The 19,148-nt window shown below is 39.7% G+C and overlaps 1 protein-coding gene across 1 annotated transcript in view; it reads right to left on the reverse strand.

Moving 5' to 3' along the window:
* Positions 1-4,806: 4,806 nt before the first annotated feature.
* CCHR5.PART0H6orf120 (chromosome chr5.part0 C6orf120 homolog) overlaps positions 4,807-19,148 on the reverse strand; it is a 161,798-nt gene continuing 147,456 nt past the window's right edge. The window contains 2 exon segments of the mRNA XM_044071993.1: positions 4,807-4,897; positions 5,587-5,668. Of these exon segments, the coding sequence (XP_043927928.1) occupies positions 4,807-4,897; positions 5,587-5,668 (173 nt within the window).

Genomic DNA, 19,148 nt, shown 5'->3' on the forward strand with positions numbered 1-19,148 from the left:
CTCAAACACACTAAAGAATGGAGCTGTGGGCAGTAGCACAGTCTCCAGAAGGTGCATATTGAAGGAAGTATAGACCAACCACTCCAGGCATCAACTGTGATGTACAGTATCCTCTAGATAGGAGAACATGGACCACAGACTGCATGTATCAATTCAATGGTATAAAATTTAGCTCTAGGTGATTTGGTGATGTTGACTAATGTTTCCAAAAATGGCCATGGGTATTTGTCAGTGATAAGTGGGTTGAGGACCCAGCCTACTCCTACTATGCTAGGGCCCCAATCTGACAGTTGAAGAGGTCTGTGTGTTCCTTTTCACCAGAGTGTACCTGCCATAAAGCCCTGGGTTATTAAGCTACTGGCTAGTCAGTGTCCAGTTGTCCATCATCAGTTACCTAAGATAGCTGTCATGAGTGAAAGCCAAACGTAAAACCAATCAACCTGCCAAACATGAACTAAGGATTGTTTCACTCACTATAGGTTCACTGACAGGATGCAACATGGAAGTGGATGAAATGCTGCTATGGAGGAGGTTAGACATTCTCTATAAACATGAAACAATATGGAATGGCACTGCAGCAAAGCCATTTGACCAGGGATGCAGTGTCTACTACTCAGGGGAAGGACAGACTAGTATGTCAATGGTATGAGAATTATGGTGAGAGAAAGGCTTCAGAAGAGTGTGAGGGATGTCATAAGAATTAGTAACAGACCCATGACAATCAGACTCCAGTGTACAGATAGAGCAGTATTCATAATCTCAGCTTATGCCCCACAACAGTGTTGTGATACTGAAGAAAAGAGTGCATTCAGGCAGCAGTATGTATTAGATAAAGCAGGACACCATAAGTTGGTGTTGATAATGGGGGATCTGAATGCACATAGTGGGCTAGACTGCACATGACAAATGGACTGCCTGGATCCACAGGGGTGGGGCAGCAGAAATAAAGAATAAGAGGATATATTAGACATCTGTCTGGCAAATATCCTGCTGGTGGCCAGCATGTGGTTCAGAAGCAAGACAGTCACAAGATCACATATGAGAGTGGCCATCATGCAACTCAGGTAGGCCTACTCCTACTAAGGAAAGGACATTGGGCAGAATCAATGATTGCAAAGTCATCCCCAGTGAAACAGTCGCCTAACAACATGGACCAAATCAGCTGCAAACAGTATTTAAAGAAGGCTATAATATCAACAGAAACAAGGATGAAGACTTGGATGTTGACTGGAGTGAAAGCACAAGAGATGAAGGAATTACTCAGGGCTCTAGCACTTCAGGAAGAGAAAATATGTGTAGCTGAAGAAAAATGGCAGCACCTCTAAACAGCATGAATATGCAGAACAGATATGCAGTTGAGGCAGGTAGGGAAATAAGATACATAATGAAAGCTGGTGGTGGACTGCAGAATTCCAGGAAGTCATCAAAATAAATAAGGAGTGCAGGAAAAAATGGGAGACAGAAAAGATGGACCAGGCTAAGGACTTTGCTAACAAAGAGGCTGAGAGACCATTTGCAATAGCAAAGAACAAGATATCAGAGATGCTTTACCAGGTTCTGGAAACTGACCCAGTATATGCCCCAAAGCAGGTCTACAAGTTTGCAAATCAAAGAATGATACAGAAAGCAGTCATTAGACACCCTACTCACCAATCTACAGAACATCAAAGGCAGAAAGAAGGAGTACTTCCAGCATTTTCGGAATGAAGAGGAGATGTAGTGCCCCATAATGAAATAATAAAAGGAGCCCACCCTAGAAGAAGTAAGAATATAACTAAGAAAAATAAAGTCATGGGAAAGCAGCAGACTCAGATGAGGTCACAGTTGATATGATCAAAATATTGAGTGAGACAGGAGAGAAATGGCTTCTGAGAGTACTCGTAGCTGTGTGTAGAGAAAGGCGTATCCCAGACGATTGGAGGATAAGCATACTAGTGCCAGTGTTCAAGAACAAAGAGAACATCCACAACTGTGGCAATATGGAGGTATCAAACCCCTGCCACACTGTATGACAGTTCTGGACAGGGTGATTGATAAATGGATATGCACATCAGTAAAAAGTTAGATGAGGGATGAGCAGCTGAAATTCAGATCAGTATGCAGCACAACCAATCTGATGTTTGCAATGAGACAGATAGCTGAGAAAAAAACAATAGATGAGGAAAGAGTCCCACTGGTCATTCCTAGACTTGGAGAAAGCATATGACAAGGTGCCAAGAAAGCTGATTTGGACAGTCCTGCAATGACTCAAAAACCCGGAAACATTGGTAGAATTAGTTCAGGCTATGTACAAAGACCCAATGAAGCAAGTACAAACAGTTTTCAGACTCCTAGGGGGGTTCCCAGTAGGACATCAGGGTTCATATCAGGGTTCAGCTGTGAGCACGCTGCTGTTCATAACTGTCGATGGACTACATTAGGAAACAGGTAGGAGTGAATAGAAGAAAAAGGTACTGTATGTATGATGTGGCACTGCAGGCAGACTCTGAACAAGATCTTCAGAAAATGATAGGAGAGTGGAATGCAAAACTGAAGGCACATGCAATGATACTGAGTACAGATAAGATCATTGTAATAGCAGCAAATGGGGGAAATCAGAAGGAACTAAAAATTAAGATGGAAGGGAAAGTACTGGAACAGGTTAGCAGCTTCAGGTATCTGGGAGGGGTGGTTGAGGAGAAAGGAAGTCTGAATGAGGAGGTCGAAGCTAGAATCAGAGGGGCTGCAGCCAACTGGCACAGAATATCAGGGGTAGTGTATTAAAGTAGAATGCCAAAGAAGCTGAAAAGTAAGATGTACAAAAAAGTGGTGTAACCAGTACTACTGTATGGCACAGAAGTCTGGACAGTGAAATCAGAACTGAAGGCAGATGAAGTGCAGGAGATGGATGGTAGGATACACACTGTGAGACAGATGTTGAAATGAGGACATCAGAGCAGAGCCAGAGTAGCTCCAATTGCAAAGAATGTCAAAAAGAATAGATTACAGTGGTTCAGGCACATGTGCAAGAAAGCAGCAGACAATCTGGTAAAGATATGGGAACAGACAGGAAGAAGACAAAAGAAAACAAAGGCATCCAGCAAACAGATGGACTGTGTGTAAGACCTGTGACAGTCAAGCATGACTTAGGAGTCTGGCCTTGAATTCCATACATGGCAACAGTTGATACAAACCCCCTACCACATATAGAAAAATGGGGAAAGGGGGATTATTGCTGATGATGTTGAAATGGACTGGCTGAGAGAGGGGATCTTCTGCCAACTAAAACTATTGGGAAATGCTACTTAAAAGATGGAAACAAGTGGTGATACAAAAAAAGAAAATAGTCCATAATCACAAGAAATCTGTGTAATTAATATTGAAACACAGGATTTGATCGCATGGAACAGAGTAAATGATGAAACTTATCAAGTAATGAACTAAAAATGGAAGACATAAATTCCAACTATGAAATGAAGTTAGGAATGTATTACACTGACAAAACAAAATGGAGGGGGGTTAATATCTGAAACAGCATACCAGAAGAGTGCCTTCTTTGTGGAGTATGCTAGTTTGCTCCTGTATTACAAAGAAAATTATATAGATGAAGTGACTGTCTTAAAATCTGCACATAATTGTGCATGCCCCATGTGACTGAGTGAGCATGTTTGTGTCCTACAAAAGACCGGTGTCCTACCTGGGATGCATTTTTCTGCCATGCACATACTAGTGTTGAAATAGGCTGTGACTGCACTCTCAACCAAAACTGGATAAAATGGGTAAGTAGAGAATGAAATAAATGATGGGCAGATATGAAGTGCTAAATGGTCGCCCAGGGCAGTTTGCTAGATCAAAATAAATTTACCAAATTATGTTCATCCTTAGAAATATTACATTTTATTACACAGAAGTAAAAGGATGGCAATAGCTCTCCTACAGATCTCAAACCCAAGACTCCAGTATAGCATGCTGGTGTTACGATTCTGGATCTACAAGATATAGCTTTAGAAAATGTGGAATATTTTGAAATACAGAGAATTTGAATGTATTAAATTAGGAAAGTATCTGTGCATTTTTTGCCAGATAAGCAGAACATGGCATAATGAAAAGTAGTTCAGTGTAGTTTGGAATGCTTGTCAAACGTGATCCTTTACGTTGGTAAATGACTGAGAAAAGACAATGCAATGTGTGATAAGCACATCATTAGCATGACAGCCCAAGTTACGCTGGAGATGTAAATGTCTTGTGTACTTAGTATAGTGCAGATGGCTTCCACTTACTCAAGTAAAGGGTACTGTGATCACAACAGCAACATGGGTCTATGCAAAAACATACACCAGTAAGTCATAAACAGGGCAATACAGGTGCTATAAAAACATTCAGACTATATAAACCTGTCACTAGGAGACAGGGCCTAATACATTCTTTTCACAAAATACTTGCACAAAACTGGTATATGGTACCACAATCTTTACGTACTGTTTGCAAACACAATTGCACTTGACGCACTGAAGTATCTTAATTACATGTTTTCTTGCTGCTTTAAATATATGAACTATGTGATGGTCCCACTCCTATTTCTAACCAGACTGGCCATACATAATGATAATTGTTTAAAAATATTCAGAAATGTAAAGCTACAGTTTCTGATGATCTGTTTCTTTTGTAAATATAGGAATTCCTACAGCCCTTTGTAATCTGATAACTGGTGCACACCAAAGAACAGAGCATAAAATGACTTCTGCTGATTAGGTTAAGAAGAAAAAGTACTATATGAACATCTGCTTCTCACTCATCCCCAGAGATGAAGCCTAAGGGTAACTATAATCATAAGGTCAAGACTTGCACAATGAACTGCAAGAACGCTTCCTGGAATGACATGTCATCTAGAATTATATCTTCCTTTTTCTCTGCCTCCCTGCACAGAAAAAATACAATTAATCTCAGGGAGGACATTTCAAAGGGTTTACAAATGTCAGGAAGACAGCAGGTCAAACTAATCTAAGTTTCTTTTTTCATTTTATGAAAGTTTCTAGTATTTTTTCATTGCATTCATTAGCTTCTTGACTTTTTTAATTTAGTTAAAAAATCTTCTCTGTCAGTGGCTGTTTCATGAACTGCTACAGAGCTTATCTCACCTAGTATTCATCTGGCAGGAAACTTTACTTAGCTAAGTTAATGCTATTCCTAGAATTATTAAACAAACCTATAATAGTCGTGGTAGATAACTACCTGACTGTAAAGCAATGTTAGTTATTCACTTGGGGCTGACACTATTAAAATGGCATGCTGTTATATCATTTATTTTATACTTGATTACCCCAGAACATCTACCTCTGAGCGGAACAATGGCTACACAAGTGCACTGCAATTGATTGATATAATGACTGACACATATAGTGTAGATATTGTACCAAAACTGCACTATCTTTTGTTTAAGCGATGTGAAAATAGTAATACTATTATTAGAAATGAACAGTTCTGTAACAGCAAGAGAGCACTCTGTGGGTGTATGTTTTGTGTAATAACTTCACTTTTACGATATAAATGCCCCCATCATCAGCGTTTACTTTGACTCTTTCCTGAAGTTATGTTAGGCAAAAATACCTTTGACAAGTAGAAGGTGTGGTGGAATTTATTATCAGCTGGTCATGTTTATTCCTGAGGACAAATTCCAAAAGATCAAATGCTAAAGTTAGACGGAAATAAATCTGAACCATTAATACTCACCGTTGCAAGGAATTATTGTTATTCTACCACGTGTTTTAGTTAAATTGCTTTTGTTTTTCATATGTATTTGAGTGTTTTGCATGCCAAACGTGTACAGTTCCTCTTCCAGTATTAAATCTGCATTTTTTGCCTTTCCAATGCTTCAACCACTTCCACCCTTGATGAACACTTCACTTGTCCCTTTCCCAGTCTTATTGCACCTGTCCTGTTCCATTCTTGGAAATATAAAAGCTTCTTCTTTTTGCTATGTTTTTTAATTGTATAGACATATTTTTCTAGACACCTGTTAGGCCTATGTAAGACCTCAATGGGACCTCTTAAGCAAATCGCCAGCTAGTGGAAAGTCAATGGGCTGGATTCAATAAAGCCTACACCAAGTGCACACAATATGTATTTAAGAATGTTCTTATCACATTGTTTGTGCTTTCTAGTCACTCAGAAAGATTACAGAGTGTACACACAGTCTACACTTTGTGGTAACCTTTATAAATCACTGTCAATATTTAAAGCTGCAAGAATATCAGTAGGAAAACTAAAAATAGGAGGAAGAAGGTGTGAGTTATGTCTGTTCACTCAGAACAGTGTACACTTAGTGTAAGCTTTATTGAATCCCAGGGAATGTGTTACTAAAAGCAATATGTGTAATTATAAGCAATTAACAAGGTATCAGCAGAGTTACTAAGGCAAATTCACAGGTCTTTGAAGATCAAAAGAAAGCAGATGGCCTAGCTTAAAATAGCTTTAGTAACTGGTTTCCCTTCTGTCATTACTGTCAGTTTACTTGAACTACATATTTTATTAAATTCAAATCTGTATTTAATAAAACAATAACTTTAATTCAACTGCACATCACTTTGCACCCCCTACACATACACCAGGTAAGTGGTGCATCTTTTTGGATTTATCTGGCTCATTTATTCCTTTGAGAGAGATCTCTGTTAGCTTATTGGTTCCCAGGAAGTGAGAGCTGAGCATTCCAGGAGTGACTCCCATCATCTAAGATGAGTAACATGGTTTTTACTATACGAGTCTAACTCTTCTGTCCGTGGTTTTCCTTGAGCTCCACAACTGTTGCTTCACAAAAGGGTGCATGCATGTTACCACACATGCCCACTCTCCACCTAAGAAACACACCACTCTGCAACATGGCTGTGGCCAACACCCTTACATCCCTGTACTTGTCACCAGTGTAACCTCCTTCCCCAAGGGTAAACTCGTTGGCATCAGCTGTTTGCTACCATCCTCCCCTACATTGTTCCTCTAGTGGCTGTGCTGTTAATCAAACACATCACAGTGCTGTGTTTCACGTGCTGCATCATAATGATGCAAATAACTCACCAGGTTCCTTTTCTGGATGTTTGGAACTCTGAAATGCATCTGTTTCAACAGAGATTGTGGCAAACTTCATTGCAAGAGTTTGCAATTTTAAGCTATGCAATTTCTAATACAAGAGTCTTGTTGTCCTTATTGTCCTGTAAAAGTTGTACAGACACACACACACACATATATATATATATATATATATATATATATATATATATATATATATATATATTTATATATATATATATATATATATATATATATAATCACATTCAAAATGGGTATTTAACAAAACTTCTACTAAGTTATGCTGCTTTTGTGCCGTATCCCACAAGACTTAAAAATTACAAGACTAACCTTTTAAAACATCATAGCAGAGGGTCAAAATCTGGATGACTTATTTTGCAAAATATAATGTTTTCTAAGTGCTGTGGAAAGCTACTAATAATGTGGCTTTTTGTGGTTTTGTTTAAGTTTTTTTAATATTCTGCGTAATTTTAAGCAGGCCATACTTTATGAAGAACATAAATCTAGGAGGACATAACAGTAAATATGGGGGCAAAATTCATGAAGCTACCCATTAAATTATAATAACAGAGAGGTATTTCTGTTGTGTAGCACAATCTGAATACCCAAGATTACAAGTTTAGAAGGGGGTCAAAGGGCTGTGTCATAATTTGCCAAACATTTGCTTCCACTGGAAAACTTAAGTCTGCTAATGTACAGAAAGGACCTGTTCTCATTTTTACTCTCTGATACAGATGGGAAGTGGGAGGACAAGACTGAACAACAGGATGTTTAACTTTTCCATGATCCATCATGTTTACTCTCTGATACAGGAGTAACAGAATCTGTAATGCTGCTAGTCTCTGGTGAAATGACACAAACTTTTTTGGTGCTACAGGCACAACAAATTCAAAAGCGCTACCATATTTACTGGGTCTATATCAGAACATCAAAGTTTTAAAACTCCGAATGTTCTAATATCAACCCATTTTGAGTGAACGCTAAAAACAGTGAAGCTGCAGAACACTGAATTCTTTCCTAGGGAAATAATTTGGTTGGCCGGTTCTGTGGCTTCCCTATTTCCAGCGCTGTGGTGGAAATGTACGGGTCGGGTTCAGGTAAGTGTACGATTGTGTGGTTGTTAGGATTAGGGCATGGGTTAGGTGAGTTAGGGTTACGGCACGGGTTAGGTGAGTTAGGGTTAGGGCATGGGTTAGGGGTGGGTTAAGTGAGTTAGGGTTAGGGTGCGGGTTAGGTGAGTTAGGGTTAGGTGAATTAGGGTTAGGGGTGGGTTAAGTGAGTTAGGGTTAGGGTGCGGGTTAGGCGAGTGTGCGATAGTGATGGACCTTAGGGTTAGGGTTTGGGTTAAGGTAAGTGGATAGATAGTAGTGTATGTATAGTTTAGTGTAGGGTTAGTTGCAGGATTATAAGTGTATGTGTGTGGATTGATGTTTTTTAGGTGTGCTTGTGTTGTGTGTATGTGTTTTGGAATAGCAAATATTTTCCTAAGGAAAAAATTTGCTGTTCTGAATGTTCGATATTATGTGGTTTAGATATTTTAGGTTCGATGAAATAGCGTTCGCTATTTTCCTCTTTTGATAGCGTGATATAAATGCTATTTACTCTGTATGGGTGCCTGGTACCAAGCTGTTTATAGGATGGGAAGTTGGAGGACAAGACTGAAGAACAGGATGTTTAACTTTTCCATGATCCATAATTATGAGGTGATCACAAAGAATAGAGGGTTGTGTTTTGGATCAGCTTCTACAATTGATTAGGATTACATGGGGAGACAGAAGTTCTGAGGGATCCCTGGGAACTGGATACTATGTCTCTTTTTGCCAATAGTGCATGTCACTGATGTGTGCCTTATTAATGTTTGTCATTATTGTACACACTGTTAAGCACTCCATGGGTGAACATCTGTACTAGACAGAGCAACCATCATAACCTTCCAGTATGACATCCTTCATTTTAAGGGTGATCACTAATCTCCTGCATTTGTTCTTATGGCACTTCATTACTGCACTGTCAGATATAGTACTGTAGCAAACTTTCCCATGCCAACCAAAACAAGCTCATACTCATGTTAAAGTAAGTTTGCAATGTTACCTGGACACTCAAAGAGGAGTAGTGTTTATATGCACTTCATTGCACTACAGCTTGTTTCAACTTTGGATAATTCTCAGCCATAATTTGGGTAAGCTTTATCCAGTGATTAGCGCACTCTGACAAACTGGTTTCCTTCAACATTTCTGCAATTGCCTAGCAACCATTCCTTTCTTCAGCAGTGGTAGCCATTTTGTTTCTTGTTAAAAAAGCTAATAAACCTTTAACTCTGTTGAAAGTTGGCTACAGGACAATCTCCTTCTACTAACCACCCCGCCCAAAAAATTACCCTTTTTCCCCCAAAATCCCATTTCCATGAAAAAACTTTAAAATTTCTTTCTTAAACAATACCATGATTGAAATTACCTCACATGCAAAGCTACCTGGCATGACAATTGATGACAATCTTAAATTTAATTTACATATCTACAACAGCATCAATAAAACCCATCAAAAACTAGGTACACTTAACAGATTAAAGAAATTCCTTACAAACTCTGACAAGGTAAGTCTAGCTACCACTTACCTCTTACCCTCTCTCCTATATGGTGTCCCTATCATTACCAACCTACAAGACTCACTTAGCTCTAAACTTGAAAAATGCTACAACAAAGTTGCCAGATTTGCTTGAAAAAAAAAACTTGCCAGGCTTGCCACAGTTCAGCACTAAAAACATTTAACTGGTTCAAACTTCTTCACCACCTACCCTATACCCAGCTCATCTTAGCCAACAAAATCATCTATATCCCATTTGCCTGCCCAGCAATTATGCCCATACTCCGGTATTATCTACCAAACTGTCCCCTTTGGTCAAATGATAAACAACTGCTTACTGTCTATAAACCACAAAGATCGGCTGGGGTCAGTCTCTATTCCAATGATGTAGCTAGAACTTGGAATAAAATTCCTATTCATATATCAGTCAGGTCTATCACATACCTTCTTCCTTTTAAACGGTTACTAAAAGACTTCTGCTCCTGGCTTTGTCCCTGCTCCTCATCAGGATCATAGCTTCTCCTAACATCCTTCATCACCTTCTTACACCTACTTTAAAAGCACTAAATCACTTAACCTGCTTATCCCTTTCTAATACTTCACTTTACTGTAGTACTTAAACTACTACACCTACTTCTAATTTAGCACAGCCAAATTACTACTCCATCACTACTTCTCTACCAGCACTTAAACTTGCTTATCCCCTCTAATACCTCACTCGAACGTATATCTTAAACTACTCTTTTGTGTAAAAATTCTCAATACAATGCTTGGATACTAATGTCTATGAATATTAATAGACATTTTATTATACTGACTACTGTGCCATTTACTGAAACTGCATTATAACATTTATTATTGCAAATACTGATTGCATTAAATTATTAAACTTGGAGATTTTCTCTGCAGGCCTCAGCTGAAAAAGGGCATCTGTGCCCAGTTGGACTTTCCAGGTAAACAAATGTCAATAAATAATTAAATAAATGCATGACTAGCATAAAAGTAGACAAGTGTTCATAGCACTGTCATAAAGTCTCAGTGTTGTCATTCAAAAATAGGGATTCTTTCCACAGTACTCTTTCTTGGATGGACCAACCCAAAGTGCTACCAAAGGCAAACCCAATAAATACAAAGCTCTTCCCCCGTTTCTTGACTCAGTGTTATGGCCAAGGTTAATAAGATGTGTAATGCATGGGTGGACACCAGCAGCAGCTGATATTTAACAATCACATCATCAGACCTATAAAAAGGGATTCATACCTTTTCATTTTCTCCTCTCAAAAAATCATGGATCAAATTTTGGTAAACCAGCTGCTATGGCCTAGACGCTGTATTCAGTATTGTTTTAACAACCAAAATTGCTCTTCCTCTCTCAATTCGAGTGAATTATAAGAGAGTAATCAATAACTGTCAGGGTTTTGTTTTAGTGAAACTGAAGTATCATATTTATGCAACACTTCCTACCACATGCAGTGACAGTTTCATTAAGCACTGTATAATGGATGTCATCTCCATCTCCATCTCCGGGCCTTACTTCAGTGCTCATGTGAAGATAAAGACAGACTTACCAGAAATATTTGCTTGAGATTAGGACAGGTGGTTATCACCAATGTCCGCCCTCATATCTGTGAATGCTACTGCCAGAACATCTTAGTGCATTTTTTTTACTCTCCTCACTTGTGGAGTTGTTCAACAGAACTAATATTCCATTTCGTTCCCTTTGTGAGAATTAATATTTAGTAGAAATGGAAAGGAAATGAAGTGTAGCAGATGACTGGAAATGTACATTTACATGCTGTGCAGTCATACAAGATACCCAACAGTGGAACTTCCCTAGTGCCCACTTGTATAGTCATAGCTTCAAAAGTACAAAAAGTAACATGATTAGCCTTTTACAAAATTGATATGACCAAGAAATATGATGTTACTTTACAGCTACCATGTGAAGTCATGCAGACAAACATAAAATGAATACCTTTTGTATACACACTGTTGCACCTCCAGCACATGTCAACCCTTTAACAATGCTCCCTTAACTGCAAGCTTCATCAAAGTACTGTCTGGTGTGTCTCATCTTTTCGCATCTGCTTACATGCATTTGTATGGTGGTCTATACTTAGAGCACAATGTATAGGTGTGGCTCTATATCTGTTTGTAAAAATGTAATCTTCATAACATCAGGATGTTGACAAACGGGGACATATTCATGTCATGCAGATATTGCAGCATGTTGATTATTATAGATCTGAAATGAAGAAAGGAGTGAGAGAGGGTGCAGTTGTGGTTTAACTTTGGAGTATAGCTTGTAGATTATACCTTGTGTAAGTACTTGTTTTTACAGCTTAAAGATGGGTTGGAAGAGGCCTGTACCCTTGGACTTTTCATTAAAGAAGAGCCAGCCTGTAACATGGAAGGGTTGTGTTGACTGCATACTCTCATGCTGGCAATGCCTGCTCTATTCTGAAACTAAATAGCCATATGGGTTAACATTTTAGTTTTTGATTATTGAATAAACCTGTGTTTTATGTATTTCCTGCCTGTATGGGCAGTTAGTCGTAGACTTGCCTACTTTAATTCCTCACAGTATTATGTTGCCATGTGCAAGCTATATTTGGGCCATGAATTACTTATCATACTACAGCTGCTGTGTTCTTGGCATAGTTAACTGATGTCTGCAATCATGGAGGAATTAATGCAGAAAATTGTAGAGTTATAGTCTGACAATGACCACAAGCTGGTGCAGCTAAATGAACAGCTGATTTTGCTGGCCAGCATAACTACTACCACAGAGAACTGGAGTCAAGCAAATTGGGCAAGAATCCTTAAATCCCAGGAGACAGACAAGGTGCTAAAAATACTCATTCGCATGAATGAGATTTACTGAATCATATGATAAATGTAAAACATAACTGCAAATCAGGGCCAGTATAACCTCCAAATTGCAAGCAAAACATAAATATTGTAACTGGACTTTTAATCTAGATAAATCATTGCACTCATAGACAGGTGAAAAAACATACTGCAATGCTTAGGTTTAAACCCGACAGCAACAATAAAGCAATGGTTGTATTTTAGCAGTAGGACTGTTTAAAAGAGCTTTGTCTTGTAATATATGAAAATGGTTACTGCAAAATGATACCAAGAAATCTGAAAAGGCAGTAGCCTTAACAGTATGCATATTACTTAATGGCACAATGTCTGAATTATCTGCTTCTAATGATAAAATTGTGGCAAGAAATGTGACATCTTTGGTAAAACAGAAAAGAGAAAGTAACATTAATTTGTTAGAAATATGGAGTGAGGGCTTGCATTGCTATGCTCTGTGCTTCTAACACAATATAATACTTTTGACAGAAAGGTAATACAAATGAAAACATTCTTTAGGTGGACTACTTCATATGGAGTGCAGTAGGACACAAGGTCTGTGTCACTGTCTTACAAACAAGCCTGTAAAAGGTACTGTTAATTTTATCTGAAAAGTATAAACAAACTCAGCTAGAATCTGGAAACATCACTTCTCTTGTAAAGTTTTCCCAAATGTGCAAGCATAAAATTACTAACAATCAGAAACTGAAGGTAATATGCATTCATGGTGACAGAAAAGACCATCCCCTTACCCTTATACCTGGAGAAATTGAGTCCATTAAATGAAAACAGCCCGTGGCTATGATCAGTGATTTAATGTATAATGTAATATTGGGGAAAAAAAAATATTCCCCATTTTCAAAGCACTATGGAAAATGTGGGAGGAGGAAGAATTAAACAGATACAGTATAGCAAGCTGATACACCCATTCAGTATAAGAAGACATGGAAGAGCTCTCCGATCTTGTAGCCCAGGCAGGTATGACCCTAGCCCTGAGTAGCATCCTGCCTTCACCAAACATGATACCACAGTACAAGTATAAGATGATCAAATTCAACAATTAGCTAAGCTTCTGGTGTCATTCAAAGGGGATCCAGTATCTGTCTGCCTGGGATGACATGCTTGACAGGCTACGATGCTTCGCCAGAGATGGCCTGCACCTGTCACCCCTGGGATTCAGGATATTGGCCAAGGCTCTTGCCACCCCTATAGGGCCATTTTTAGGCAAGGCTCAAAAAACAAACCCACCAGCATAAGAACTACAGGTAACAAAAAACTGAGGGCAATGCTACTCAATGCTAGGAGTCTAAGCCTCAAAATGCACTCACTCGAGGCACTCCTCAAAATGGAGAACATCGATATCTGTGCAGTGACTGAGACCTGGTTCAAGGCTCCCAAGAGCACCCCAGCACTACCAGGCTATAATTCATACCACACATTTCGGCCACAAAACCCAGACAGAAACACGAAGGGCAGAGGTGTGTCCATATTTATCAAGGACATCCACACCTCCAGGCTAGTTGCAAAACACGATGCCTCTGAAATCATCCAAGTGCAACTAACCCAGGGCAAAAATTCATTCCAAATTGTAGGTTGTTAAAGATCCCTCACCATGACCCAGGACCCTCACTCCTCGTTCCTGCAGACATTGGAAAAAATGAGGGTCCAGCCAAACACCATAATAATGGGCGATTTCAACTACCCTAACATAAACTGGAAAAACTACTCTTGTAATAACTCCCTTGCTCAATGATTCCTGGAATTTATTAACTCTAATGCCCTGGATTAACTAGTCAACACCCCCACCAGAGGCAACAATATTCTGGACCTGGTCATCGCCAACATGGTTGACCGGTGTTCAACACCCGAGATCAACTCCTCACTTGTTAGATCAGACCATAAACTAATCACCCTAGATATCCACATCCCGACCCCACCCCCACACAAGGAAACCATTGTAAAAATGTTTTCCAAAGCGAACTTCACGCTACTCAAAACAGAGGTGACTAACTTCATGACGCTCCTGCAGATGGATAACACAGTCAATACAGTCACAACTGCTGAATCCTACACAAATGCACTCTACAAGCACCTGGATGAGTGTATGGATCATGCTATCCCCAACAAAACCAAGACGCTATCCTCCAAAAAAAGGAAGCTGATCTGGTGGTCCCCAGCCATTAACAAACTCTACAACAGAAGGAAGAAACTGTTGCAAAAGAGAGTAAAAATCCAGGTATGGAGTAACTCACTGATGGGCCTCAGTAAGAAACTAAGATCCCTCATAAAATCCTCCAAAGCTAATTCTGAAAGAAAAATTGCCACAGATTCCAAAGACAACCACAAGGCATTCTTTAGCTATGTCAAGAACCTCCATGGCAACACCCAGATCTGCACCGAGCTACAACAGAACGGCACAAAATATACAGAGCCAATTGATATTGCCAACATATTGGCAGATAGGTTCAGTGCAAACTTTAGTCCTCCTCACCCCCCCCAAAGGGCCAATAAATATACCAGATGGTTGTAAAGCCCCGGTAATCGCAAACACACAGGTAAATACAGCACTCTCTAAAACCAAAAACACAGCATCCATGGGACCAGACAACATCCCAGGCTGCGTCTTACAAGAACTCCGAAATGAACTAGCCCCCCCCCCCCACCTAAAATCCATGTTCAGTCAAAGCCTCACCACAGGCTATGTGCCCACAGAATGGCACACAGCAATGGTTATCCCACTCCACAAAGGAGGAACCACCACAGACCCTGGGAACTATAGACCTATTAGCCTGACAAGACTGGTCTGCAAGGCCATGGAGTGTGTCATCATGGAACTCATAAACAAAGACATTGGTAACCTCCAAACTCTGGATGCTACCCAATTCAGATTTGTAAAAGGTAGGTCATGTCTCCTAAACCTAGTAGACTTCTTTGAAACAGTTACTAAGGCCATAGACGAGGGCAAGGTAGTCCACACAGCCTACCCAGACCTTGCTAAAGCCTTCAACACTATCCCTCATTCAGGAATCATAGATAAACTCATCAAACTTAACATAAACCCTTATGTCACGAGATGGGTGGCCAATTGGCTCATGGACAGAACCCACATGGTAAGAGTTGCAGATTCAAGATCAGACTCCAAACCAGTGACAAGTGGTGTGTGTACCCTAGGGTTTAGTCTTGGGACCCCTCCTGTTTGGTATATACTTCTCTGAAGTGCAAGCAAACACCAAATGTCTATGGCTAACCAAGTTCGCAGATGACTGCAAACTAGGTGCCATTATCGATTCCCCTGCTGACGTAGACATCCTGCAAACGGGCCTCACTGATACAGACACCTGGTGTCAACATCATGGCCTCAAGCTAAATGCCAAAAAGTGCATTGTTATCCCCTTAGGTAAAAGCATGGTACCCATGAATTACCAAATAGGGTGAAGTTCACATCCCCCCAACTTAACTGATAACAAAAACTTATCCATGAACCCTAAGTCCTCCCCTTTTACTCTCAAATCCATTCCTATCTACACTATAAAAAAGCTCCTACAAAAGTTAAAACCTTGCTCTAATGCCCCAGATGACATTCCATCCAAATTTCTCCAACTAGCTGCTGATGGCATAGCCCTTCCAATCAGTATCCTAATCAATCACTCCATTCAGGAGTCCTATCTACTATACCTCTGGAAAGAAGCCTTCATCATCCCCCTCCATAAAGGAGGTACAAACTGTACAGTCTCCAACTTTCGCCCTATTGCTAACCTATCCCGTATCTCTAAGATACTCGAAAAATGTATTCACCTCCAACTATTACCCTACCTATTGGACAACCAACTCCTAACTCCTACCCAACACGGTTTATACCAGGACATAGCACTACCACTTCCCTTCCTCTAAATCATTAACTCAGCTCGTGACTCTGGGAACATAGTTTCTATGCTCCTTCTTGACTTATCTAAAGCTTTCGACACTGTCTCTCATGTGCTTCTACTTTCTAAACTCTCCCATCTTAATCTCTCCTCTTCATCTATCAAATGGCTCTCCAGCTATCTCTCAGCCAGGAAACAAGCTGTAAAATGGAACTACTGCACTTCCTCTTTCCTTCACACCCCAACAGGTGTACCCCAAGGCTCTATTTTGGGTCCTTTAATATTTAACATTTTCATCAATGATTTCCACCAAAAGATCCCCAATGCTAAACTGGTGCAATACGCAAATGACTCCCCTATCATCTGCTCAGCCAAAACTCTTCCTTTACTAATAAACCTTACGCAAGAATCCTTCTCTTCCACTGAGTCCTGGATGCTTGACAATCACCTAGCCCTAAATGCCTCCAAATCTAAAATAATGATCTTTACCCCTTCTGGACATACTGCTGCTGACAAAGCATCCTTCTCTATACTTAGCCCAAACAAAACAACTATTGAAATAGTTCCCCATACAAAACTTCTGGGCATTCTTATCGATGACCAGCTAAAATTATCCACCTACAAACCAATATTAAAAAGACTCATCAAAAACTTGGTATGCTTTATCGACACAGGGACTACCTTTCTCTGTATTCTAGACAACTCCTATCTACCACCTACCTTCTACCCTCCTTTTTGTATGGAGCTCCACTACTCTCTAACCTCCAGTCATCCCTAAAATCTAAATTTTCCTCATGTTATAACAAAATTTCAAAGTTTGCCACAGGATCCAAATCCTCTACTCACCATTACAACTCCCTACATGCTCTAAATTGGTTGGAACTCCCAAGCTACCTAAATTTCATTCAACTAACTACAGCACACAAGCTAATTTTCAAACCTACTAACTGTCCATAATTCTCCTTTTCCCTAAAACTTCACCAGTCACATAAAACACTTAGATCCACAAATCAGAACCTCTTAGAACTTTACAAGCCTTTACACGCACCAGGGCAACTTCTACTATCATTCTCCCTTGCCAGATTATGGAACTCTCTTCCCCCTTACATTAGAACTACCCCTAACCTACCATTCTTTAAAACCTCTACTCCCTCTGAGAGTGCTCCTGTACCCATCCTACCTGATTCCTGATACCTATCCCTATTCTATTCTACTCTAATCTCTGCCACTACTTCAATTCATCTCTCTAAAATCCCTTTGCCTAAATACATGTAGTGTATTAAATGAACATACATTTATTGTTTTTGCTAATATCTTAGAAGTGATTGACTCAGCTCATATATTTCAGGATATGTAAAATCTTGCCTTGCTGTATATTGAATGTTAAACTGTTGTTCTCATATGCTGTACTAATACATTGTATATTGTATATTGTCTTTCTGTCTGGAGCTTTTCTCCTCGGACCTCCATTGAAAATGGGCTACCTTGGCCCAATGGACTTTTGCGGTTAACAAACTGAAATAAATAAATAACAGACCTTGGGACTCAAGTGGATAGTAACTTCTCCTTTGATAACCACATTGCCACAGTGGTCAGAAAATCTTTCTATATGGCCCACCTAATCACAAAAGGGTTTGCATCTAGGAATAAGGAAGTTATCGTTCCCCTCTACTCATCACTTATCAGACCCCTCATTGAATACAATGCCCCATTTTGGATGTACCTCACAAGATACCTACAACAACTTTAGAGGCCCCAAAAGTACCTCATCAAGAGGATTACTGGCCTCAAACAATTGCCCTATGCTGACCAGCTCAAGAAACTCAAACTCTACTCAGTCGCATACCGCTTACTCCTAGGAGACCTCTGTCTGACATACAAAGCTATGTCAAACCCGGAATTGCTGGACATGCTCCACTTGAAGAAATCCCAAACTCCCCAATCCACACGCTTTAGGGACCTAAACCTCACCACAACAATAAATAGGACATGCTGGCGGGATAGATTCTTGTCCCAGAGACTTCCCATGCTCTGGAACAAAATTCCTATCCACATCAAGCAGAGCTCGTCATTAGCACTATTCAAGAGAAACCTTGATAAGTGGATGGGTGATAAGAAGTTCACCCCTGGGATTATGTCTGGGGCACTGCTCGATAAAGGGGCAGGAATTTAACAATATATGGGTGGCAGAAGCCAATACACTGTTGGCTAGGCTTGCTTTCACCCTCGGGCTGATAGCCTAGTACCTACCTATGAAAGGGGGAGCAAGGCAGGAATACTCGCACAGAGCTTCAAAATCAAAACCAGGATAAGGGAGTTGGAGGAATGATATCCTGTCTGTGATGCATTCATCAGTAATACAGCAACAGAAATCCAAAGCAGTAAGATTTTTCAGTAGAGATGCTGGAGATGAAAAGGCAGTTTTGAGAAGCTTAAAGATATCGCTTGTAAAAATTGTGATAACACCATTGTTGTGGGACCATTAAAGTATATTCTGGGAGAATGCACAACGTTTGTATATACAATAAGTGTTAATCTGAAGAATAAGTTAGAAAAAGCAAGTAATAATGTAGTGATTAATGAAAGAATGTTCAAATGTGGAGCATGCAAACAATATAACTATATCAATGATATCAACAGTAAAATTGTGCCTGGTAACCTGCATACTATCCAATGTAAGGGGAAAATTAATTGTAAAACTAAGGGGATTATTTGTTTAGCAATTTGCTTGAGGCAATGCTTTCTATGCAGGAAAATTGTGATGGTGTGTTAAACAGA

The sequence above is a fragment of the Protopterus annectens genome, chromosome 5.part0 (genome assembly GCF_019279795.1).
Source record: "Protopterus annectens isolate FY-2018-M chromosome 5.part0, PAN1.0, whole genome shotgun sequence".
NCBI classification, from domain to species: Eukaryota; Metazoa; Chordata; order Ceratodontiformes; family Protopteridae; genus Protopterus; species Protopterus annectens.